The sequence below is a fragment of the Trichoderma reesei genome, assembly GCF_000167675.1.
Source record: "Trichoderma reesei QM6a unplaced genomic scaffold TRIREscaffold_19, whole genome shotgun sequence".
NCBI lineage: Eukaryota > Fungi > Ascomycota > Sordariomycetes > Hypocreales > Hypocreaceae > Trichoderma > Trichoderma reesei.
Genome location: NW_006711166.1, coordinates 517,010 through 543,379, shown reverse-complemented (window position 1 = coordinate 543,379; position 26,370 = coordinate 517,010). Strand labels below are relative to the sequence as shown.

Here is a 26,370-nt window from a genome sequence, read left to right as displayed (position 1 = left end):
TGAGCTGTCTACTGCCTGCCTTTTCCGCCTCACCCAGTACCTAAATATCAACGACTCAGAACCAAAAAACCACCACCTCCGCCCACGCCCAAATTCCTTCAACGCCCGCACATGTTGTCCAGACAAGCATTGAGCAGCTACAGACTCGCCTCATCCGTGTTTTGTCGCCTTCATCATCGCACAATGGCCTCCTTCACGACTACTCCCCACAACATCCCCGTTCAGCTACCAAATGGCCTCTCAGAAGACCAGCTCAAGTCCTTCAAGCCATTCACGGTGGGTTGAGTCAGCGTTGCTCGATTGTTCATACGTGATCACCGTGTACACAATTTTCTAAACAAGATGTTTCCTCGCAGACCTGGCTCGACACCCTCACCAAGTCCCTCGCACTGCAGGCAGACAAGTCTCACCCGTTCCACCCCGATCCATACGCCTTGCGCAACGTCACCGTCCAGTCCTATGATCTATTTGGTGGTGGCCGCCTCGGCTTCATCAAGCTCACGGCGACCGTGTCAAATGCAGCAGGCGAGACGCTCCCCGCAGCAGCTCTCCTGCGCGGGCCCAGCGTCGCCATGCTGGTCATGCTCGTGCCGGACGACGTTCCTCCCGAGTCAGACGAGCGCTACGTCGTCTTGACAGTGCAGCCGCGCATCCCCGTGGGCAGCCTGAGCTTCGTCGAGCTGCCCGCGGGCATGGTGGACGGATCGGGCAACTTCAAGGGCGTGGCCGCGAAGGAGATTGAGGAGGAGCTCGGCATCACCATTCACGAGGACGAACTGACGTGCCTTAGCGACCTGGCCGCGGATGCAGCTGCGCAGCAGCATCGGGAAACAGCGGCAGCTGGACAAGGCGAGAATCTGGCGGCAGCCATGTATCCGAGCGCGGGGGGATGCGACGAGCATATCACCATCTACAGTTACGAGCAGCGCATCCCGAGAAGTCAGTTGGCTGAGTGGGAAGGCCGGTTGACGGGTGAGCGCTCCCATGGCGAGAAAATCACGCTGAAGGTGGTTCCTATGCAGGATCTGTGGAAGGAGGGCGCTCGAGACGCAAAGTGCCTCGCCGCGCTGGCGTTGTGGCAGGGTTTACGCCAGGAAAAGAAAGTGTAGCTCGAGCGTCTGGGATTCTCCTTGCCTTGCCTTGCCTTACCCTGTTTAACCTTCTATCCGTCTATAGTATTCGTCTATTCGTTTCCATGGTCATTATAGCTTCAGTCTCTGGGCCAGCAGGATGCCCTCGGCAAACGTGCCTACTCGCGCATCAATGGCATATCCTTCCGCCTCCAGTCTCTTGCATTCCTCCCAAAGGTTCGCCAACGGCACGGTGAAGACCTCGATGAACTCGTTCTCTTCCAGCTCCGGCTTCAACTCCTGATTCTCTGGCAAATCCATATCGATCGTGACGTGTACCATGCGCAGGTTTGTGCTGCAGAAGCCCGGGTCGTTGTACATGATGGGGGTTGTCTCCGAGACCACACCGACATATCCCGTCTCCTCCTTGAGCTCGCGGACAGCAGCCTGCTCGGGAGTTTCGCCCTCGTCAATGAGTCCGGCGGGGACCTCAATCACGACCTTGTCTACCGGCGGTCGGTACTGCTTCTGCAGGATAATCTCCTTGCCCGTGGGCTTATCGAGGATGGCAACGATACCGACCCCATCGACGTCTGCGGTGGAGGGGCGAGTGCGTCGTTCGGCGGATTCCCAGGTTCGCTCAACGCCCTTCGGATCTTTGTATGTGATGCTGGGAGGTTGAAGTGTGAGCACGAATGAACGAGTCGGACACGCGAGCGAAAGGGCTTCGTCGGGAGTCGTTCGCATACCTGTTCAGTGACACCCATCGCGAGTCTTCGTTGGACTGCAGACAGACGTGAATCAGCAACGGGACGCTCTCTTCTTGTCCAAGAGGACGATCGACCGGTGTATCTTGGAGAGACCTACTAGTGGCACTACTGAAAGCACCTTGGCATCGGTAAACGACATGGCGAGACGGAATTGGCACGTGAAAGGGGCCGTTGATGAAGAGGGCAGAAGTGACACCGGTCAGCACAAAGTGCCGGTGCAAGGAGTTGAGGCCGATGGCGGGGACGCTGACGGAGTGTGTGGCGCCCGAGTCAGCTAGTACAGGCGGTTCCTGGCCTGTAGAGCCGCTAAGAACCGGAGGCTCCCTGAAAACCGCTCCACTGCGGCCATCTGAGCTGAACGATGGATGGAACCTTGAGACTCCAACCTCGGGCTCTCGACTGTCGTTGTTCGTCAACAACACTAGATTCCCAGTTTGCTTATCTCTGAACTCAGGGGATTCGCCATGATGAAACTCAGAGTCGCCATGACGGCATCCCATCCGTGCCAGAAATCTGCAGGTTGATCTTCAGAAAGTCTGTCTATGGCGTCAAGCAATCGTCAGCACGGGTACCTCAGCCATGGACTCGACAACCTATCAATCGAATGATGCTTACGGTGATGGGCCGTCAGCAACCGGGGATTGAGTTTGACTATGTGGCCGACCGAACCTGAATTCTAACTGGCGATGAGAGCAAATGCTCATCAACCGCCATCCGTGGGCTCTCGCTATCAAGGACTGGATCATGGCACTTCATCTCACCCATGAGAACAATGCCGATATGCTCTCTTCCCCTTCCATGGCAAGACAGAAAGCAATTCTCTATTCTCCAGGTCAAGGACAGCCTGATGAAGAAAACCCCCATCTCCACCCCCGCCGAAGCCATCACCATCGCGATGGAATCCGTTACGATGGACACGATGTGCGGACTTGGCGACTTCATTAGTTGACTGCTTGCGCGTCTCCGGATACCGTACCCCACTGTAAAAAGTTCCCGGGACTATCGGTTCAGGTCCCCGAACCTTATCTCAATGGTCCTCCGGGGTTCGAACTGGGGATTGGGCTTATATTCGCGGCTTTCTTGGTGTTGTTTCGTGTGCTGGCGACGTGGTCTCGCATCTGGTGTCGTCACCTGCAAGATGGGGGACGGTGGGACGGTCATGGACTTACACTCCCCCAGGCTTAAAGCATCGAGTCCCATCGCCACCATCACCACCACAAACGCCAGACGCAGTACAAGCTCGAGAAGCCATAGCCCATCATGACACGTTACGATGGCACCGAGGCCGTGGACACGGAGCCCTCCGGCATGGGCGTGGATATCGAGGCCAACCACCAATACCAGAGCCTGCCTCGAGAAGAAAACGACTATGAAGCCGACGAGGCCACGACACTGCTACAAAACGCATTTTCGCCAGCCGAGGTTGTCACACCTTCCAAGTCGTTCCGCCGCTTCGTGCTGGGAATGTGTGTGCTGTTCCTCTTCATCATCGAGGCCAGCCAGTACATCCTTACGCCCGCCATGGAGCAGATCATGGAGGACATCATCTGTCGCCATTATCACCCGGATCATGTCCTGGCGGTGCCGGGCGCTCACGACAACCGTTGCAAGGAGACGGACGTGCAAAAGAGGCTGGCCATGGTGCGGTCCTGGTCCATGTCCTTGGAGATGATGTTCCGTAAGTGGCCTTGATAGGGTTGCCAAGTTACTTCACAGGACAAAGACATGCTGACAACATCACCAACAGCCATTTTCGTCCAAATCTCCTTTGGTGTCGTCGCCGACAAGTATGGACGCCGTCTCGTCATCTTCCTCGCTCTCTTTGGGGCCTCCCTGCAGCAAGCCTGGACCGTGGTTGTTTGTATGTCCTGTGGCACCCCTCTCTTCTTCAAGCTCTCGTTGCTAACCACTTGCCCAGTGCTCTGCCCTGACACGTTCTCCATCTGGAGCATTCTCTACGGCAATGTCTTCTACCTTATCGGTGGCGGTGGACAGATGGTCGTTGCCATGCTCTGGACCATCGTTGCCGACGTCGTCCCTGTCGCCGAGAGAACCAGTGTCTTCTATCGCATCTATGCCATGAATCTCCTCATCTCCGTCGCCATCAACCCAGTCGCTGGATGGCTCCTTAGCATTGATCCTTGGCTTGCCACATGGGTTGGCTGCGGCGTACTGGCCGTGGGCATACTGTCGTCGGCTCTTATACCGGAGACGTTGAAGCTTCGTCAGGAAGCCGACAAGAAGCGCCGCGGTGACCAAGGCACCTCTTCTGCTCCCATCGTCGGCGAGCCCGAGGAGCAGCCTATGAAAATGCTGGGTGTGAAGGAATTGGCGCGCCGTGCGTGGTTTTCCACTAAGGATGATGTGTCTCATGTGTGGCGCTTCATCTTCGCCTCCAAGACGGTTGTGCTGCTGCTGCTGGCATATGGGCCGTTTTACCTCATCCGGCTGGCCTTTGTTCTCGACATCCTGCAGTACATGACGCGCCGCTTCAACTGGGAGTGGTCAACGGTACGGGCGCCCATAGACTCTACATTTCGATTGAATCTCATGGCTAACTCTCGGAAACAGGCTACCTATGTCAACACCATCAGCAGCCTCACGGCTGTCTTTACCTTGCTGGTGGTGTTACCGATATCATCTGCCATATTGACCAAGCGATTCGGCTTTGGTCCTCTCAGCCGAGACCTTTTCCTGGCTCGCGCCTCCATCGTCGTCTTCATCATGGGCAGCATTCTGACCGCCTTGGCTGACGTGCCGTGGCTGTTCATCTGCTCCATGGTAATCTCCTACCTTGGATGGGGCTTTACCACTCTCTGCCGAGCACTGCTCAACGCAGTCGTTGAGCCTCATACCATTGCCACTCTCAACACCACCATGTCCACCATGGAGACGCTCATGGGCTTCATTGGCTCACCGGTCATGGGATGGCTGCTGAGTCGCGGCATGGAGCTTGGTGGGATGTGGATGGGCTTGCCTTATATCGCTACAACGGCGCTAGGATTTGGGGTAATGGTGGCCATTTATGCTGCTAGAATTCCTACTGGTGCTTCTCAGAGCTTTGCAGCATAGATAATTGAGAGTCAGAAACGTAGAAGTTAGAGGATAAAGCGCAGGACGCCAGAGGAAGACGGGGATAGATGATGTAAGCATCGAGGCGTTGGTTGGATTTTTGAAGATATGTTCTGATTTGCATAGTAATCATAATGCCAACAATAACGAATTTGGGAATTTACTTGCTGGCTTCTCATCAAGAAGATTACCTGGGTGGCTGAACACCGAATAAGGTATACCGCAATAATTATCCGTCTCCCGTGAACGAATCTCCACGGCTTAAGCAGCATACGAGTACAGTAGTACCTACGTGGAAGTGCTAGGTAGTGCCACCTTATCGATAAGCCCCGCGAGCTGTCACCTCAACACCAAAGAGCTCCACCAGCTCGAGATGCAGCACTGCGAACAAACAAACGAACAACAAACATACCCGACGAACCCATCGACAGCTCATCACTACAGCGCCTCCGCTTGTTTCCCTCAATCTACGCATCGCACCCCTCCCAGCATCACAAAGCCGAGCCAAAATGTCCGACGATGAGGACTTTATGCAGGAGTCAGACGAAGAACAGTCGGTGCCGCCTCTGACATCAGTCCTGATAGCTGCTGCTGCCTGAGAGTCGCGAGCTGACGCCTTTCCTGCAGATACGACTTCGAGTACGAAGAGGATGACGAGGAGGAGGCCGGCGACGTGGATATTGAGAACAAGTACTACAATGCGAAGCAGCTGAAGCTGAGCGACCCAGAGGAGGCGATTGCCGAGTTCTTGGGGATTCCGCCGCTGGAACCGGAGAAGGGGGAGTGGGGGTTCAAAGGCTTGAAGCAGGCGATCAAGCTCGAGTTTAAGCTGGGAAAATATGACGAGGTACGTATCGGAGTTCGGTGCAATAGCCTGCAAGCTCGTGCTATCCGCTCGTGCCATTGAGTTCACGGTCAAGATACTGACCGTAGTAGGCCGCGGATCACTACGCCGAGCTGCTCACATATGTCAAGTCGGCCGTGACGAGAAACTACTCGGAAAAGTCCATCAACAACATGCTCGACTACATCGAAAAGGGCGCCGATGAATCAGCAGCCGTCCACAGCATGGAGAAATTCTACTCGCTGACGCTCCAGAGCTTCCAAAGCACGAATAACGAACGGCTATGGCTCAAGACGAACATCAAGCTGGCGAAGCTCCTACTGGACCGCAAGGACTACGCGGCCGTCTCCAAGAAGCTCAGGGAGCTGCATCGGGCCTGTCAGCGCGAGGACGGTACGGACGATCCCGGCAAGGGAACGTACGCGCTCGAGATTTACGCACTCGAGATTCAGATGCTGGCTGAGACTAGGAACAACAAGCAGCTCAAGACTCTCTACAACCGGGCGCTCAAGGTCAAGTCGGCGGTGCCACATCCGCGTATCATGGGCATCATCCGCGAGTGCGGCGGCAAGATGCACATGAGCGAGGAGAACTGGAAGGAGGCCCAGAGCGACTTTTTTGAGTCGTTCCGCAACTACGACGAGGCCGGATCGCTGCAGCGCATCCAGGTCCTCAAGTATCTACTGCTCACGACGATGCTGACCAAGTCCAACATCAACCCGTTCGACTCGCAAGAGACAAAGCCCTACAAGACGGATCCTCGCATCTCTGCCATGACCGAGCTCGTCGATGCCTACCAGCGCAACGACGTCCACGCATACGAAAAGGCGCTACGCAACAATAGCGACATGTTGGCAGACCCCTTTATTGCCGAGAACATTGATGAGGTCACGCGCAACATGCGGACCAAGGGCGTGCTTAAGCTCATTGCGCCATACACGCGGATGAAGCTTTCGTGGATCGCCAACCAGCTACGGATATCAGAGCCTGAGGTGCAGGATATTCTCAGCTTCCTCATCATCGACGGCAAGATCAAGGGATCGGTCGACCAGCAGGCGGGCATTCTAGAGATAACGTCAGATGCCGACATTGGTCGGATCAAAGCGCTGGAAGCGCTGACGTCGTCGATCAACGAGCTCTTTGGCGCTGTCTTCAGAGACGGTGAGGGCTACAGGAACGAGCACTCGTCGTACGAGGATGGAGTGGCGGACTTGGATGTCCAGGCTCTGACCGCGCTGGCGAAGGCTGGGTCACGGCAGGGACGCCAGCACTTCAGGGGTGGCAAGGGGAAGTCTGTATTGACAACTTCTTTGTGATGACCTGCGCATTTATAGCCTTGTTGCTTTCTTTTTTTTTTTCTTAGAGCATGGGTCTGGGGTAATTTGGGCGAAGGGTATATCTTGTTAAGGCTACTGCAACTATCACGAAGCACTCAGACAAGACAAATAACAGAGAATACAGTATTCCACATATTATAGCCGCATGGCCTTTATTCCCGCCATGGACAGTTCCCTTCCGCTTGATGACCACTCACACGGAAGGTCCCCTCCCTTGGTAGGGTGAAGGCAGAGGCCGGGCTCTTGGAGCGCATCTTCAAATACGGTAAAGAGGAGCTGCGGAGCCTTTGCTTTAGAAACAAACTGTCTCGATCACGTTTGGCGCTGGTGCGCGCTTATAGGTACTTCCTGGACTACCTTACTTGGATGTGGCCGGGGGGCCTTGGCGAGATATATTAATATCACGTCGTGATGGAGAGGCGGCAGACTGGGATGGTGGGATGACGCTTATCAAGGGCTTGGTGAAAGAGGAGTCTACTACTTGCGTATGTACAGATACACACAGACATAGCGGCTACTATTCCTAGACGATGTGATAGTTTCTATGCACTTATCCTGCTGCAAAAGAGGTATCAGGGCTGCGGGTGAACATTCAAAAAGTTTGGAGGAATGTCAGAGAGCCTCCAGATACAGGTCAACGGTATCACCAATGGACAGATGCTCCTTCGGAAGTAATATGCTATACCTACCTAGTAGTCTAGGTGCCATGGCGTAAATATATCACATACATGCAACTTTGTACGTACACGCGGAGCGGCTACAAGCGTTTGCGTGTTCAGAATCATAGGTACAAGGTGTTGCTGCCGTGTGATACTACTCGTAGGACGGGGGCACAACGGTTATCGAAGAAAATCCGGTGGTTTGTAGGGTAGAACAAAGAATTCCGGACCTGGCACGAGGTGGACGTGATGCTGTACTACCACACTGAAGATATGCATGTGTAATGGATAACGTGTAATTAACAGATTCATTACTCATCTATTTCGATCCATGATTAACTATTAACCCGGAGATCAGTAGATTGTTAAGTAGGAGTTGATACGAAAGCCGAGCCAAGCGGATAAACACACGCGGCTCTTTTGTTCAATCTACCCGGCACCTAAGGGTTATCACTAGACGGCATCGAAGCTTGACAGGCCACCCATATGATTCTTTGTGCTCTGCCAGCAATTCGCGGTTGCAAATGTCTCTGTATCACTGCAAAGGCAGCGAATGGCATGCCAGGACTCCATCGCTCTACATAAACGGAAACCCAAGTCCGTGCCTCATCTTGTGCCACTCGTCAGGGCGCCCTTTGTGCTGAAGACATGGATACTCCTGATCACGCACGAAGCACAAAGTGTTGTCACAGAGCAGAGGCGACGAATTGCAGTACGGGTATCCGGTGCATGTAAGGCATGTTGTGCGAAACCCCTGCGGAGCCGAACGATTTGCCGCGGGCAACGGCTGTTTGATCGTTACATGGATGATGAAAGAGGGTAGTCATTGAGACATGATTCACTTCCCCAATAGCCGGAGATGCTGTTCTAGCCTGGCGGGATGCAATATATCTGACTTTAGTCTCTTGGGGGACCACCTGACGGCTTGACGTAATCTTCATCTTCTAGAATGGCCTGACATTGCTTATTTGTTGCGTTGAGAGTGAGACTTGACTCGAACAACTGCCGATGTACATGAGAGTACTTCAATGATACGTTGCCCTCCGCCGTCTGTTTCGAATGTGCCATGCTGCGCTGCAAGCAACGGCTATTGGGGGCTGAAAGGCGGCGCGGAATGAGCTTCAACTTCCCGGATCGGATCTCCTCCATGATGGCAGGCATTCCATGGCCTGTCTGCAAACAACCTGTACGAGGCAAACATGCATCAACAACACCCACCAAGCGGAAACATGCGTCGGCAGTGTTACGGCGGTTTTACTCGTACAACGGACCTGTATGTACAGTAGCAGTAGCACAAGTAGCCAATCGATGCAGACTGAAACCCTGCGTGACATGGAACAGGGCACCTGCATCTGATCATGGAGTCGGGAGCGATGGCCTTGTACGAAAGTCATTGACAGCGGTTGAACTCTTGAGCAGGTAGAGCAACGTCCACCCCAGGAGAGCGAAAATAAATCACAGTTGCGGGTCTTGCTGCAAAGTGTGATTGCTTCTCATGCTTATTTGTTCGTGCGTTATTTGACCGACATGCATGAGAGCGTATTACTACACGATACGCACCGCGGCGATGGTATCTGGAGGGAGGTGAGGGGAGGGGAGGGGAGGACGCCAATGGGGGTGGTTGTTGGAGATGGGCGGAGATACTCGCACTTGCGGCACGTACAGAGAGGCAAGCCGACGGAGCAACTTGCAGCCATCGAATGGCGTCGAAAGAGATCCCCTTGTCATTCAGCTCCTGTGTGTGCGGTGCGTCTTGTCTGAATGGTGGTAGTTGTAGTAGCACTGCGTCTGTATGGACCGGCATGTGCGCGCAAGCAGCAGCCGCTTGGCGCGGTGATTGGGACAGGACGGCCCGTGGTGTATGTAATGCGAGGACAGACGTTGCCTCGTGCATCTGGATGATTGCGAGGGATCAGGAAAAGTCATTCGGAGAATGCTATCTATCATCTGACGCACCTACCTATGTACAGGCAGTGAGCGGGTGAGTGGGCTGCTCTCTCGATGGTTCTGCACGCACTCTGCAGAAGAGGGCCGCCAGATAACAGACTTTCGGATGGAGATGCAGCGAAGGGGACGCTGGCTTGTCATACTTTTAGGAGAGAGTCATGCACTGCTATGGGGCACATATAGGTAGTAAGTATGTCGACATGGTGATATACAGACATGGATACGTCTGTCGTACATCGTATTATACAACATACTTACACGGGCAGCACAAGCACCATGAAATTATTCTACGGACTCTCATGGTACTCGCACAGGACCTCTCCCACTCCATTTCTTTGTAGCACGGCAGTGCGTTCAATGGCCACTCGGGGAACATTGCGTGGATGCACCTGGACATGTCACAGGTGGTGGGGACAATGCTTTTCGTGCTTTTATCAATACCGCGGGATCCGTTTGTTTGCCTCGAAATCTTTGCAGGGGTGGTTGGCGGCATCGCGGATGGGTATGTGCAGGAGCTGAAGAAGCGTCACGGGCATCACCTGTTGGTGCGTAGATGAAAGTAGCACTACAGCAAAGCTTGAGTGGAGAGAGGGTGATTGTGTGATGTTGATGATGGGAGTAGTACTACTACACTGTTGTTCACTAATAGCTGATGATTACAGAGGATGATGAGAGATTGGCTAGGCAATGCAAGGGCGGGCCGGACATGTAATAAGCAGGTGTTTTGGAACAAGAGCAAGGTACGCGGGATGTCGAGGGCTTCCAACTAAACAGTATATCCTACTACAAAAGCTTCGTGCATGGTCTGGGGGCGGTTTGTTATTCGAAGAAACACCTCTCTGCGCCAAGTATAATCGCGGTCATGTCGAAAGGGCTGACGTATCATGACACGCCGGCAAGCAGAGCTCGTACTAGTAGATCCTGATGCTAGGTAACATTGCGTTACTGTGATGGCATAACGCTTTGAACATGTCCATCAGTTAGGCAGTGCTGCAAATGGCCGGAGGCAAAGAGCTTTGATCGTGGCATCGGCACCATTCGTAGAAGAGATCGAGAAACCAAGGATCCAGTACGGTCACACCGGATAAGCATTACGGACAGAAGACCCGGAAAAAGGTGTCTAGGACGGCAAGTATTGGCGGGGCGTCACGATGAATGCTAGTGTGAGCACGCATTGGTGTTGAAGCGGAACATCACACTTGATGCACGGGGGACATCGGGCTACATGCACTTACAGAGCCCGGCTATGAAGTTCTACATGTAACAACTACCTCATATGGTGGTAATCTGCAGACGCAAAAACTTGAAATGCGTTTCTCCGCCAGATAATGCTATATGAGACAGGTTGTAAGCAGTAGATGCAGCCCGTTCGTCCACTTACATACATCGCCTGCGCTGCTCGGAGACGCTACATGCCTCTTTTCGCCCGTCATCCCGTGCTGCTAACATGCCTGCCGTAGTTTGCACGTATACATGCATTTGCTGTTCGCAGAGCTCGTCATCTGCTCCCATCGGCCAGTGTCACCGATGTGGTGAACGCAAAAGAGCCACATGTGCTCACACGCAGCAGTAGTGTGCTTACTCCGTACCGCTGCAGAGGCGGGCCAGCAAACCAGCAAACCGGCTGACGATGGCTCAATATGTCTCAGATGAGCCGCAGAGACGACCAATCGGCAGACTGCGCGCTGATGACTCTGTTTGGTGTTTAGTGTGAGGGACGAAAAGCGTCCAGGTCAGAGCATCTCATCTGTTGGCATCCACTATACTAGAGGCTACCTGACCTAGCGTTCGATGCATGTTAGAGCGCGGAATCTAGGGATTACATGCAAATATACTTTGCTTCCTTCGATAACGCATGTACTTTGAGGTCCTTGTGATATGATATTGACGTTGTCATTACTGCTTGATAACAGGTACAGACATGTGGTTTACTGTCATCCAGACTGGTGGCAATACACATACTACCTTAGGCACGGGATGCCTCACCTGAACTTGCAGCTCATCATCGACCACTGCCGACGCCACCCGGTCCTCTATTTTAGTGGCCGAAGGGAAATCCGTCATCTGCCGTAAACACTTGTCAAATCTTCAACCAGGAGACACCGAGGTCGACAGCGGGAGCTGCTTGGCCCAAATTGGCCCGAATATTCGGATTACGAGACGGCATCCATGGTGATGTCTTCCATCCGGCAAGTTCATGTACATGTACATACTCCAACCGCGTTGGTGGCCTGAGGAAGGGAAACTCGGCGGCAGCAGGGCTTAGCATTGTCCGCGACCCCAGTGGTTAAACTGATGCTCAGGGCGCTGACCGGGGGGGCAAAGAGACCAGCTGCCTTGGAAGCGCTGAGCACATCACTTTGCCGGGGCAAACGGGCGTCAGGGCGCATTGAAGCGGGTACCGGCCAGGTAATCGACTCGATGGAGAGGCTCGTTCGGTGATGTGACGGATGGAGGGAGCACCAACAACTATACAGAAGTCCAGCATTGAACCGGCGCAAGCGGTGCAAGCGGCTGGAACCAAACAGATGCAGAGCGGTGGAACTGCGTTCATGTTCGGCAAACCATTCAAAGGTGCTGGTCATATGGATTATGCAGTTGGTCGGTAACTGTTGCGTGCTGAGATCCCGGTCAATGGTAGAGGACGGGTGAGGGGAGGAGGAGAAGTAACGTGAGCCGTGGCATGGAGTGGAGTGGACAGAGCACGAATCGTCCCCGATGCCTGTAGGGGGGCTGCTGCAAGGCACCTTGAGCTGGAGCCCGGGCGGTTTGAATGAGCATTCAGATTTTCAAATAATAGAAATTACAGACAGTGCAGATGCTGGAAGGCAAGCAGTCAGTCCTGGCAGAGACGGGCCATTGTGCAATACCCGCACTCATGGTGCTTATGTGCTGTTGCTACATCTATGCGCCGTGACCGATACCACGTAGAATAGAGAGGGTTTCGTGTGCACTTACAGACATGTACGCACATCGCATACAAGGCAGAGGCGCCCAGCTACGCCAACTCCGACCCTAGCAGTCCAGCAGTCCAGCAGTCCAGTCTGGCCCATCTTACACATGTCGGTCAGTGTATTTCATAGAAGACCAGGCATATCCATCAGCAAACCCCAAGCATCGGAAGAGGATCCTCCTTTGCTAGGTAGGCCGGGGGGCCGCGCGGGTCGGTACGAGCGCGGGAGCCAAGGAAGCAAGGACTTGCTGAGAGTCCGTGCAGCAGCGATTCAGGCACAAGGATCGTCTGGAAGATGCTTCCTTATTGTCAAGGATGTATGAGACTGCTGATAAAATGATCAATGGCAGCTTGTGCAAGTGGGATTGCCGAAAACTGCCTGATGTTGAGCACTTTTACTCTGCATCAACCTCTTCGCTAATGTGCCGCAACGCCCGTATACAGCATCCTTCCACGCATCAACCCTCCAAGGCCACAAACCAGTCGTGCATGTCATTCGCATAGCGTTGGCTCTGAGTTTAAAAAGCCTATTTAGACATGGACGAGTATGAACATGCCTACTACTGGGCCTACTATGCCTGGATAGTATCAAGCACCGAGCGCTTTGCATCACCAAGCTGGACTAGGCATGTTGTTAGCATCACCAGGAACGCAGAGCAAAGCAGAAGCACACCAGGCTGGAGACATGAAGGAGATCCCATCCATTGTTCAATCACACCCTTCCGGGCTTTTGCAGATCCTGGCCTTGACCGGCATTACCGCAAGTGGCCTTTCCGAAGAACGACGGAGCCAGCTCTGCTCACTCGATGTAATTACCTGCCAAAGTTACAGTAGGTAGGGATCCTTGGTATCCTTTCAATTGATCAATTCAACCGTGCCTCTACGAGTGTCATCATCTCCCCGCCCCAGCCTCAATTAGCATCTGCGGCTAGCCGTGTCTTTGGTTGCATTCGCTCTTCGGCCTTGCTTTGCGCATTACCCAGACCTTGGAACAATGACAAATGGCCCCCAAGATTGTTTTCGTCGACAGCCTTGGTTGGAAATATCTAGCAAATTTTCCTTGTTTCTTCTGCTTCAGTGCACGAAGAGAACCTTTGTTCTGCCCTTTGTTTCTCTCGGTCACGACTATACTGACTGTCCCTTGATCTCTTCAAGTGGCCACTCATGCATCTGCCAGCTACGACACTCTCACATGTCCACGGTCCTTGCCCGCGCAATACGCCGCCATGGTGTCGCCTGCAGGACTTGGCCCATGCAACAATACATGCCAGGTACGAGTACAGCCTGTCAGGCACGAGTACAGGCATTTCCCTCACCTCGCCTTCTTGGAGCATGGCGTGGCACCTGGAATACAAGATACGGCATGAAGTAGTGCCGGTCATGCAATGCTCCGTAGGTACCTAAGGTAGGTAGGTATACGATACAGGGCAGACAAGAAGGCATCATGTACCTGTCCGTGCTTGGTGACTGTATCTGCATCTGCGTCCTGCCGCGTCCCCCTCCTTTTCGTCCTGCATCTGACATCAGCGTTTCCCCATGATTTCCCAGTCTCTCCTCTCCTCAGGACTTCAACCTTGAGTGCCTTATAGCCTGCATTCAGCCATCAAATGAGGCATCATTTCCCTCCACGATTGTTTAACGGCAGGAGCTGCTCCCGTTGCTGGAACAGGCCATGTCCCTGCAGGCAAAGACAGGCCCAGGCTCAACGTCGCAGCCTCGTCACACAGAGTCTGCATCTTGGCCTGGGCCAAGCCCTGCATGGCTGCCGCGGCACTACGGAGTCGAACCCGAGCGGAACAGCAGGGCCCGCCGCCTGGCCGGGCATTGGCTCGGGTTTCTTCATCCTGTCTTTGACTCTGTTTGCTGGAGGGTTTGACACGGGTACGGAATACGGATCACCACAGGAGCTGGAACGTCCTGTCCCTCCTCTCTCTCATGTCTCATTGACTCATGCAGCAAAGCGGTACTCTGTTTTGCACTCGGACATTCCGAGTCTACTCGTACATCAGCTCCAAAGCAAGCGCTCTGTTGGGCCCTAGATTTCGCTGTCCAGAATGTAACCAGACATGACCAGGGGGGGTCCCAGGTCTAGATCAACCAGCTCAGCTATTATTGTGCAGCTGTGGTTGCTCGCTCGGTACAAGTGCGCAAGGCCTCGACCCATCATGCCCCTTTCTCACCGTCCTTTTGGCAGCGGCCGCCCTTGAAGCCCTCCTCTTCACCTTGTCCACTCCGGACCAGATCGCCCTGACCAGCACCACTCCCGGAAGCCAAGAAAGGCCCTCTGTGCGCTGTGATGCTCCACGAGTCAAGCCTGCTGTCTGCTGTGATTGTCCCGCCCCGACTGTCCATCTGTTCCTGCAGCCCTGACGCGCACCAATGAGCCCGGGCCGCGTCTCTCGACAGGCCGCGCTGTGCCTGTGTTTTGCAACGATTGAGGCAGGTAATGCCAGTGATGGATGTTTGCCATCACCTCTATCGTCCGTCCGTAGGGCACCCGGCTGTGCCTGCGTGACTGCGTGTACGCACATGTGCCCTAGCTCGGCAGGCTGTCCTGACCTTGTCCTCATCTGTCTGTTGCTCGATCCAAGTTGTTGTAATACCAGTTCGTACATGACTCCCAACAAGTCTTTTGAGACCCTGTTGACGGCCATGGATCGCTGAAGCTCTGTAGTAGTTGTGATGGCTGTGATTCTGTATAGCACAAAGACTCTCCATACTCTTCAAGTTGTGCTCCGTCCCAGCTGCTGTTCAAAAGCCAGGGGTATGCTCTTTCACGTCGCAACCCGTGTGGCTGAGAATCCTACAGCAGGTTCTGCTTGTAAGCCGGCAATCGCTGATCTCTCTGACCAGCATCAATAGCACATGCCATTTCAATTGCATCACCAAGCGTCAGGTCAAAGGCTCGAGGCTGGAAGAAGTAGAGTACAGGGGCAAGATCAAGTTAGAGCTGGACATTTGACAGCCCGAGGAGAAAAGGCGTCCTGTTCTGGTTAACCCTGAGAGCTCAGAGAGCTCCTTCCCCGCTCTGCGTTGAGCCTCTTTCTTGCCTTTTGTTCTGCCTCCAAGCCTTGCTCTTCTCCTTCTCTCCTTCCTTCTACATACATCTCCTCCCTTATCGCCCGCCTCTTTATCTGATTATCACGTCTTCTTTCGCTTCTCAAACCATCTTCCTCTTCCTCTTTCTCTTTCACCTCGTTGATCAACCCATCGACCATCGACCACCGACCACCAACCAAGTTCCGTCTTGCAATCGCGACCTGGACCCAGCCGACACTCACCCTCGCTAATCTGCCGGCCTGGAACCTGCTGAACTCGCTCCCCAGGGCAGCTCCAGAGCAGCCTCACAGCAGCCTGTGGCCGTGCCAGAGGCAGAGCGCTAAGCAGGGCCCCCAACCACCCTTCACTGGCGGCCCACCATCCGCCAGCGCACCACTCGACTCCCCGGTACAAGCATCACAAGCATTCCATATTACAAGCATCCGACACCTCGCATCACATCAGCTTGTGCAGCTTGTACAGGGCCCGAGACGCCCAGAACGCTTGTTCCCTCCTGCAGTGCGGTGCTCGAGCCTCTGTGCTCCTCTCTGGACACGTACATATACGCGCGTGTACTCGCCCCGAGACCTCAAGGACGTGCAAAGTACCTCCATGCTGGGTCCCTTGCCCCGGCTTGCACTTGACCAAGTGTCGCTGCACCCTCATCACCACTAATAACCGCTGCTACCGCCGCTAGCTGACTGGGGAGAGGGAAGAGCCATACTAATAATAACAGAGAGGCCAGAGACTGGAGGGCAGGCAGAAACAAAGAGAGAGAGAAAGAAAGAAGCTCGGTGGTGGTGTGAACGTTTTTCTATCTGCACCTTCTCCATCCGTTCTCTTTCCTCTCCTCTCCTTTCTGTCCTTCTCTGTCATTGATCTTCCTCCGTCTTCTCAGACGCCTCCTCGACCAGTCCAGCGCCCATCGCCCACTAAGACCCGTCTCTCTCAGCCGCTCCAGGGCCGAAATCCCGCTACAGCTGTCGCTACCCACTGTGCCGGCGCCGCGACTAAACCAGCCGAGTGCAAGCTTCCGACAATATTCCCAAGTTGCTGGCCTCGCCATTTCTTTCGCCCACCCGCCCTCTTCCTCTTTCTTTTCCCGTTGACCTTCGACAAACCATCAGCGTGGTCTGGCTGCCCATTGCAGAGGCAATGTTCCAGCCTCAACCCACGCCTTACTCCGCTTCGTCCTTTGCTCCCTTTTCGTATGGCATAGGCGCCGCCCACAACCTCGACTTCTTGTTCCCCACCGGCGGAGGATATTCAGCAGTTGGAGCCGGAGCTGGAGCTGGGCTTGGCTCTGGAGGTGGTCCTGGAGCTGGAGCTGGATTCGCTGGACAGGCTGGAAACGGAGTTGGCTCAGCGGCGGCACCTTTGCCTGGTTTTGAACTCCTTCCCTACAGCCCTTCGCCCTCGCACACGGTTTTGCAGCACCGGCGTCGCCTCGATCGAACCGGAAGCCCCATCATCAAGATGGAGGACCAGGACTCGGGTCTGCACGACATGGCCGCCCAGCAGGCTGCGGCTGAGCGTTTCCAGCCGGGGCTCGAGGTAAGCTTTTGTGATTCTAGAAGCTGGCCAGAAGTCATGGAACCGTGGAATCATGGCCGTGCTCTCCCCCTCATATCATGGATTGATTATTTCTTCTTGCGCTCCTCTTCTTGCAACAACAGGCGCTTCTTACTCCTCCCCCCGCTTACCCAGATCCAAAGTGCGCAACTGGATGACCGCCTTTGCTGACGTTTCTCGCTTTCTTTGCTTCAACAGGGCCCGTTTGTCGGCGAAAAGATCCCGAGCGATGCCATTACCCAGGAATACGCCAAAGCCGATCCCGTCTATGTCGAGAAGACTATTGTTTGTCCCCCTCCTCTCCGATCCGTCTGCATGTGAATGGTTAAATGGGCGATGAAATCGAGCCTTTGGAAGAATGGAGACGGGAGATGCCAAGACCGGAGAAGAACGAGATGAATCAGAGGTTATCCAGAAGATGCGCATTATCAGATGCTGACCATCTTCTTCTCCGCCGCAGGCTCTCCCCCAAACATACTCGCACTATCGCCAGATCAAGGGCGATGGAAACTGCGGATGGCGCGGTAAGTCTTCTCTGCGGCTTGTCACGGCAGATGTCCAAAAGCTAACAGCAATGCCTGCTTTGCAGCCATCGCCTTTGCCTACTACGAAAAGCTCATCGACCTCGGCGATCAGGCCCAGATCGAGGGTGAGGTCGCCCGTCTCATGAGCCTGGGCCACATGATCTCCAACATCGGCCGCTACGAATACCATGAAGACTTTGCCGAAGAAGCTCACAACCTGCTGCGAGAAATTGCCCTCAACGTCGCAAACCCCGGTCTGGCCCGCGTCATTCTGCTGCAGCGATTCAATGACAGCAACATCGAAGCCAACATCATCTACTACTTCCGCATCTTGGCGGCCACCTACCTCAAGGCCAACGCAGCCATCTACGACGACTTTGCGGCCGACTTTGGAGGCATTGCCTCGTACTGCTCCCAGTCAATCGACATTGTCAACCGCGAGATAGAGCATCTGGGCATCGTCGGCCTGGCCAACTTGCTGCTCAAGCCCATCGACTTCGTCCTAGAGATTGCATACCTCGACCGCAGCCCGGGCAGCCAAGTTAACCGCTACCGCTTCCCGGAAGAGGCCAACCAGCAGGAGCCGGCCGCCCTTGGGCCCACGCTCTATCTGCTATACCGACCCAACCACTACGACATCCTCTACCGAGCGCCGCCTGTCCAGGCTGCCGCGCCATCTGTCCTCCCCGTGTCCGTTGGCGCTCCGTCTGGCCCCGTTGATTTGCAGGTTAACCGCGTCAACTTCACCAGCAACATTGCCATCCACAGCAACCCGCCAAGCTTCGGAGGGGGTGGCATGGATGTCCTTTCCATGCTGCCGGGCTTTGGCATGAACGCGCTCGGCTCAATGGGCGATTTGGGTCCCTTGACGTCACCTCCCGCGGCGGCCAGCCCTGTTGGCGACCCATTTGTGACATCGCAGCAGCCGGGCCCCTGGATGCCACAGTATCCCGAGTCCCTGCCGCCTCAGGTGCCACCGCAGCCGCAGCAACAGCAGTCACCACCCGCCTCGCTCCCTCCCCCACCCGTTGTGTCGGCTAGCCCAATCAACTCGAGCACCTCGATGACGCCTAGCCCAACCATGCCGACTGTGACAAGAAGCAGCAGCAGCGGCGGCGGCCATCTACCTCAGCTGGCCCCGGTGCCACAGCCGAGCTCGCCAGGATATCGCATACGCTTCAGCCCCGTGCAGCTCGACTATGAGGAGTCCAAACGTATCAACACCCGAGAGCCCCCGTATCAAACGACGACGAGCACGACTTTCAAGAACAGTGTGTGGAACAGAGCACACTACGGCAATCCCGATTTCCACCCCGAAGAATACGTCCCCGATGAGGAGCAGGACGTGCGTGGCGGCCGTCCCAAGAACAGACGAAGCAACTCTTGAGGCCGCAGACCATGACACCCCACTTGATCAAGGCTCTGGGTGTCCACCATCCACCCCTACATGACGATGATACATGACTATAATGTGATGACCTAGATCGGCCCTCGCCAGCTCTGGAGCTGGCAGATTCAACCAACAGACTTTTGAGCCAAGCGAAGCAAAGAAATCATGATACAGCCACGGCGCCGGGCTGACGAAAAGGCCTTCATTGAGACCGGCCGCATGGGGGCGAAGGCCCTGTGTTTACATGGGAGGATTGATGTGTCTCTTTGCATTGGGCTTGGGCGAATACGGTGTCATTTTTGACCCCGCACCGTTGTGTGCGGCTTCTGCGGGCGACGTAATTCTTTGACAATGTGTGTCACGTATGACTTGACACATCATAACTGCGACAGACAAGAAAAGACGACAGACGAGAGACAAAAGGCTGGAAGTTTGATGGACGCTCTGCCTAGCCAGAGGTTTTTTTCATCAGTGGTTGAAGGCCCCAAATGGTATGGGCTTCATCTGGCTTTCCCCCCTTTCTCCCTTTGTCTATCTCACCCTTCCATCCCTTTTCACTTCCTTTTCTTCAGTTTCTTCTTTCCGGTTCGGATTACCTTTGGCGGTGCAAACTGCAGCGGGCAACAATGGTGGAGGCTCAAGATTTGTTTGCTCTATTACGACACGTCATAGCATTGGCGTTTTGGGAGGTCAAGGCAGGCGGGTAATGAAATTACTGCAACAATTGTAGTTTATATTGCGTGGCCAGATTGCTTATGCTTCTATTTGTCTCTTTTGCCGGTGCTGGAATGTGAAAGTGAGCGAGCAGGAGGATGCAAGACTTTGATTCTCCGAATATCGGGGCATGTGGCGGATGGTTCAACCTATCGCTGGCAACAAGCATCGTGATGAACATGAAGGAAATGTCCAGCGTTGCATTCGAGGTCGACAACAGGGATGACGGATTGCGTATACCGTTGCAGCGTATGGGTAAGCGTAATCCATGGCCCCCGATGTGATTGACTGCGGCTGCAATGCGTGCGTCCGATATGCGGTGCGATGCACGTTGATGTCGTGATGGGTGTATGGATGGATCAATCGGAGAGAGTGGGAGCCGAGAGGAGAGGAGACGGTCATGGACCAAGGGCCGCTTGGTGGCGTGATTGGTCTGTTCACCCTCACAAAGGTGCATGTCATTCTGTGTGTTGGTTTGATTGATGCATGTCTCCAAGTCGTTTTCGGTTCGAGATGTGACGGTATCCGCAGCGTCTCCTGTCTTGTATCGGACCGCTCTGATGATCTGACAGACGGCATGGGAGCACGGACTTATGTTGGCGGAAGGAATGCTCAATATGCCGAAGCCGGCTGTATGATATTGATCAGATGTCAAAAGTTGAGGTGCATTAGTGCCAGTGGCATGTCAAGGTAGACGAATGACGGTGTTGTTTTCTGCTTAGCTATATCTTTGGTAGGTCTTGTTCTTGACGCTTGATGGGGTTGCCCACATGCGGCAGACGTCGTGACAGGTTTTATGGAGCACGGCAGGAAGGATTGCAGTCGGATCAGCGTGACGATGCAACGAGATGGAGTCGTTTTTTCTTTTATTGACACCTGAGGCAAGGAGCGGTCCGGTTGGGTGGGATCCGGCGATTGTGCATATGGCAGTGGACGTTGCTGCTTGGACATGAAGTCCGTCGGAGTAAGTGGCGTTAAGAGAGGAAGAGAACTGGGATACCCATCTCAGATGGGAGAGGGAATGAGAAGAGGAGGCCACGATGATGAGTAAGGCAAGGATGGGGAGGCTGTTGAAGAGATATGAATCGATCGGTGTATCTTCGAGATGTGGCGATGGTCATGTGATGATGAGAACGACAGGCAGGAACGGCTGTCAGCCTCGAGTTTGTTGCATCTGCCTCGCCTTTGAGCGTCCGTCACAAGGGACAGACTCGTTTGACAAAGCAGTTCTCCGTTTGCTGATCCATTTCTCTCTCTTCATCTACCCTGTTCAACTCCTTACCTATCTGTGCTTCATCCATTTCCTTGCAGTTTGTATCTCTTTATGCCCTTGTTGTCCTGCCATCACTTCCAACAACATCCTTCTCTTGCTGTCATGACAGTCAACACCATCCACAGCACCATCTGCTCTCCACCCTCATCATCCTCCTCGACATCCTCTTCCGCTTCCCCGACTGTCAAATCTCGCCCTAAGGCACTCCCGCGATAGCCTCCTTGGCACTCCCGGCCATTGGCCCATCTCGGCCTGTTCGCTATCCTCTTTCCTGCTAGCCTTGCCGACTCAATCCTACATCAATCTCGCGCCTGCTAGTCAAAGCACCCAGGATTGAAGCCCGTCACATTCTATTCTTAGCCCTGTCCTACCGCTACCGAGGCACCCGGTGGAGAATAGTGCCGGACGCTTCATTTTATTCCCCAATTTCATCGTTTGCAAGAGGGAAAAGAGAGAGTAAAAGAGACAGGGTTGGGGCCACCGGATCTCATCTCACCAACAGCAACAATATATCGCTCCCAACGGGTCACACAGATATCACACCCGTCACACATCACCTGACGAGCTGGAGGTTGCAACATGAAGCTGTGCCACGTGGCGGGCGTCCCTGATTCTTCTTCATCTAATAGTTCTGTTTGTCTTAATTTTTCTAGCACTGCTCCAGAACGTCTAGCTCCAGGGGAAATTCTCCAACGGCAAATGAACGAGCGTTACGCGGGTTGCGGCTCCAGGTTTTGTCTAAATTAGGGCGGAAAGTGACGCCTCCCGCGCTCCCCACCGATACGACTCCAGCTTGACAGACAGGCTCATGCTGCGCTTTTAATCGAAAAGAAGCATCAAGCAGTTGTTCTGAGGGTTGAAAGATACGACTTGTGCTCAAGGCTGCAAGTGTGCTGTAGGAATTGAGCCTCGAGGTTTGTTGAAGAGAAAGGAGAGCAATTACTGGCGATATTGCTCTATTATGGCGGTGCAGACTACGATGCCTGCGGGCGAAGCTACCCGTCGAGAAAGCCACTCTTATGCGGAGGATGGAGCAGAAACGAATGGTCGTGACTCTGTTGACGATAGGCAAGAAAGCGATGAGGAAACGCACTCAGGGGTTGAAGATGAAGACGAAGAGGTAGACGAATCAGGAGACGAAGCAGAGGACGAAGCAGAGGACGAAGCAGAGGACGAAGCAGAGGACGAAGCAGAGGACGAAGCAGAGGACGAAGCAGAGGACGAAGCAGAAGACGAAGACGAAGACGATGCAGACGCAACCGCCAGCGATTCAAACTCCAACTACTCGTCCGCCTCGGAAGACGCCCTGCCGCCGATCCGCGAGTACGGCCACGTCTACCACGGGTCGGGCCGCATGGTGACGCCCAACGACCCGTGCGAGAACTCGCGCCAGGGCTATCAGCACGAGCTCTTCACGCTCTGCCTGGGCGGCCTGACCTTTACCAAGCTGCCGCTGGACCAGCTGACGCCCGAGAGCCCGCGCTTCCACATTCTCGACGTGGGCTGCGGCGGCGGGCACTGGGCCATGGAGATGGCGCAGAGCAACCCGCTGGTCGACGTGCTGGGCATCGAGCTGAGCAGCGCCAACCTGCCCAAGGAGGTGCCGCCCAACCTGACGTTTGAGATTGCCGATGCCGCCGACGACTGGCCGCCGCGGCTGTACGACTTTATCCACCTGCGGAACCTCGTGGGCGGCGGCATCCGGGACTGGAAGCGCCTCATCGTCCAGGCCTTTGAGCACCTCAAGCCCGGCGGTCAGCTCGAGTTCGCCGAGGTCACGCCGCTCTTTTACGGCGTCGATCCGGACCCGCTGGCCGAGTCCTCGGACACGGACCCGGATGACGGAGTGGCCCCAGGCCAGAAGCCCCGTGCAGCGGTGGGTGCGGCCACGATGGAGTACGGCGCCATCTTTGCTGAGATTGCGGCTTCTCTGGGCATCGACTTTGATCCGACGCCCAAGGTGCGCCCTTGGCTGTTTGAACTGGGCGCCGAGAACGTGCGGGAGCGGTCGGACTGGCTGCCGGTGCGGAATTGGGCGCGGGATCCGCTGACGAGAAAGAAGGGCGAGATTCTGCACAAGATGCTGGATACGGGTGAGCTTTTCCCCAAACCTTATATCGCCACAAATACCTTGTTTGATACTGACGATGGTCTGTCCTCAATGTGTAGGCTGTAATCACTGGACATTGAGGATGTTTGGGCTCGCTGGCTGGGAGGAAGCCAAGACGCGCGAGTTGCTGGCAAGGGTGATGCAGGAGTACGAAGACCCGCTCATGAGGAGCTGCATCAAAGCGTATGTGCTGCTAATATATGATCCCGATCCTCCCTAGTTGAATGCCGAGATTCGACCATGTGTCGACTGACGCTTGGATGACACAGAACATTTATATCCGCGCGAAGACCCCTTGGCAAAGAGAACGGGACGAAGTCGGAGAGCTCGCAGTGACGCTGACGAGAGAAGCAAATATTCGACAATGTTTGATATACTCCATCTGTTCATTTCTTCAACAGTTCTGCCAAAAAAAAAAAAAAAAAAGCAAAAAGCATGTACAAAGCGAAGCGCGCCAGCACACTGCTATCGATTCAGCTACAGATACCCATTGACAGAAGAAAAGAAGGAAAAAAGGAAGAAAGAAGAAGGAAAAGACAAAAAGTCTAGACAGAGCAATTCATCTCCGCTGGTATCTACGGCTCTTTGGATATTCATCACCATGAGCGTCTACGCAATAACTGTCATGTACCTTGTGCGCCATATCCCCCTTGCTCCTTACACAGTCTCGATATACCGCTTCATTTCCCTGGATTCACACGCAGTTAGAAAATATGATCTGCAAACAAGAGCAGTTGATGGTTGTTTCGTCTTCGGTAGAACATACCAGTCTGTTACAGCCTCGTCAAACAACCGAATCTCATTCTCCCTAGTGCCCCCGAAATGGTCGACAAAGTCATCACCTAGCACCTCTCTTGCGATGCTGTCCTTGGCCATGAAGCGCTCCGTGGCCTCCCTCAGGGTCTTGGCCAGCCGCGCCCCCTGGTCGGAGGCGCCGCCGACGTCCTCGCCCATGGCCAGCGGCGGGCACGGGATCTCGAGCTTCTTCTCGACGCCGCGCCAGCCGCAGCCCAGGACGGCGGCGAGCACGTAGTGGGGGTTGGAGTCGGCGCCGGGGACGCGGATCTCGAAGCGCGTGGCCGAGGCCTTGGACGTGGGCGGCGCGATGATGCGGATGGAGGCGGCGCGGTGCTCAAGGCCCCAGGAGACGGTCACGGGGGCCCAGAAGTTCTCGACGAGGCGCTTGTACGAGTTGATGGTGGGCGCGAGCAGGGGCATGATGTCGGGGAGGCCCTCGAGGACGCCGGCGAGGAAATGGCGTCCCAGGTCAGACAGACCCGCGACGTCCTTCCAGGGCGCATTCTCGTCCACCGTGTCCCTGGCCAGCAGGTTCTTGCCGCTCTCGTCGACAATGGACACGTGCATGTGGCCGCTATTTCCGGGCAGCCCCTGTCTAGGCTTGGCCATGAAGCAGGGCGTGATGCGATGCTTTGCGCCGACGCTCTTGACGACGTACTTGAACAGGCTGGCGCGGTCGGCCATCTCGGCGACTTCGCCAAACTCGAGAGCGGCCTCGAAGACGCCCGGGCCGGACTCGGTGTGCCAGCCCTCGACGTCGCAGGAGAAGGCGGAGCAGGTGTCGAATATTTCGTAAAAGTAGTCCTTGTTGTGGACGGGCCTCGTGAGGGAGTAGCCAAACATGCCCTCGGTCAGGGACGGCAGCTGGTGCGGCGGGTTGTTCTGGAGGAAGCCGGCGGGGGACGAGGAGTTGTCGGGGGTCTGGAAGGTGTAGAATTCGTATTCGGCTAGAGAAGTCATAGGTGATTGGATTTTAACATTCTGATTCCTACAAGACGGGTCTTTCAAGTTGCGATTGTCTCACCACCAGCCATGGCACCGTAGCCTTTGGCGCGCAGACGATCGAGCTGCGTCCTCAGCAGCCCGCGCGGACAGGCGCACACGGGCAGCTTCGTGTCCGGGTCGTGAAAGGTGATGAGGAAGAAGGGCACGTTGTCCTCCCAGGGGATGCGTCGGAAGCTGGCGAGGTCGGGGATGGCGAGCAGGTCGCGGTAGCCGTTGGCGGCGTTTGAGATTTTGAGCTCGCGCATGTACGTCTTGTCGTGCATGTCCCAGCCGAAGATGACGGAGCAGAAGCCGAAGCCGGCGGTGGCGATGGAGAGGAACTTCTTCTTGGAGACGAGCTTGCCGCGGAGGATGCCGTCGACGTCGAGGCCGGCGAGCTTGACCTTTGTGTCGTGCTCGAGGAGGGCCTCGAGGGAGGCGGGGGTGATGTCTTGTTTGGACATGGTGGTGGTGGTGGTGGTGGTGGTAGCGATGGATCTGTGCTGCTGTTTGTGTTTGTTTGCTGAAAAGATGCTGATTCAATCTCTAGATGAGATGGTTGCTGTAGGTTCGAGGCTTGGGATGAGAAGAGAAGGAGGTCAAGGTCAGAGATTCTCACGAGTCATGCCGCGGCTGTCGTTATCAAGGAAAAGCAGGATTGATGATGAAAATGGCATGAGACAGACAGACACCCCGCATTCGGAAGAGTTGAGAAGAGAAGCAGACGGGGAGTGCAGTGCAAGAAGAGACACAACTATCACAACAAAGATGGGCAATCTCCGGAGCAGCTGACAGAGCCTCGTTTTCTCGACTTGATGTTGAGTTGCAGTCTGAGATGCACGTAATGGAAGATCGTTGTTGCATGGGAGACGCTCGCGACTTTTAATGGATGACACGCTGGACTGGCCCTGACTGATTATGCGGGGGCGGCTGATGCGCTGGAGGCGGACCAGGGGGGGGTTGAAGAGGGGCAGACCGCCTATCGTTATCAGTTGGAGAAGCAGGATCATGATAGTATGGAGGGAACAGAAGGATCACGAGTTGATGTTATCAGTGATGATGGTGTGCAGTGGTTGTTGACTTTTGGTCTCGAGCCTTAGAGGCGCTGCAGTGTCTAATCTACTTGTTCAATGTAAGACAGGATGATGTGTATAGATGTCACTGTACGACTTGATTGTGATATCTCGACTTGTTCATCTGCCTGCCACTCCTCCTCGTAATGACATACCTACCTAGTACCTACCTACTTTACTTCGTACCTCGGCCACCGCTATCGGAACTCCCCATCTAGGGTCCCCTCCAACTGGGCCATGG

The 26,370-nt window shown here is 54.7% G+C and overlaps 2 protein-coding genes across 2 annotated transcripts; one reads left to right on the top strand and one right to left on the bottom strand.

Moving 5' to 3' along the window:
* Positions 1 to 183: 183 nt before the first annotated feature.
* On the top strand, positions 184 to 1,208 carry TRIREDRAFT_110293 (uncharacterized protein; the record flags this gene model as incomplete). The annotated part of the gene is made up of 3 exons (XM_006967865.1): positions 184 to 276; positions 357 to 915; positions 1,177 to 1,208. The coding sequence occupies 3 exons, from the start codon at positions 184 to 186 to the stop codon at positions 1,206 to 1,208; spliced, it is 684 nt and encodes a 227-aa protein (XP_006967927.1).
* On the bottom strand, positions 1,203 to 25,832 carry TRIREDRAFT_80627 (uncharacterized protein; the record flags this gene model as incomplete). Its single annotated transcript, XM_006967781.1, has 4 exons — positions 25,097 to 25,832; positions 24,041 to 25,019; positions 1,820 to 1,948; positions 1,203 to 1,740 (listed from the first exon to the last, which is right to left on the bottom strand). Exons 1-4 carry the CDS (start codon positions 25,518 to 25,520, stop codon positions 1,203 to 1,205), a joined length of 2,070 nt encoding a protein of 689 aa, XP_006967843.1. The 5' UTR covers positions 25,521 to 25,832.
* Between the last annotated feature and the right edge of the window lie 538 nt (positions 25,833 to 26,370).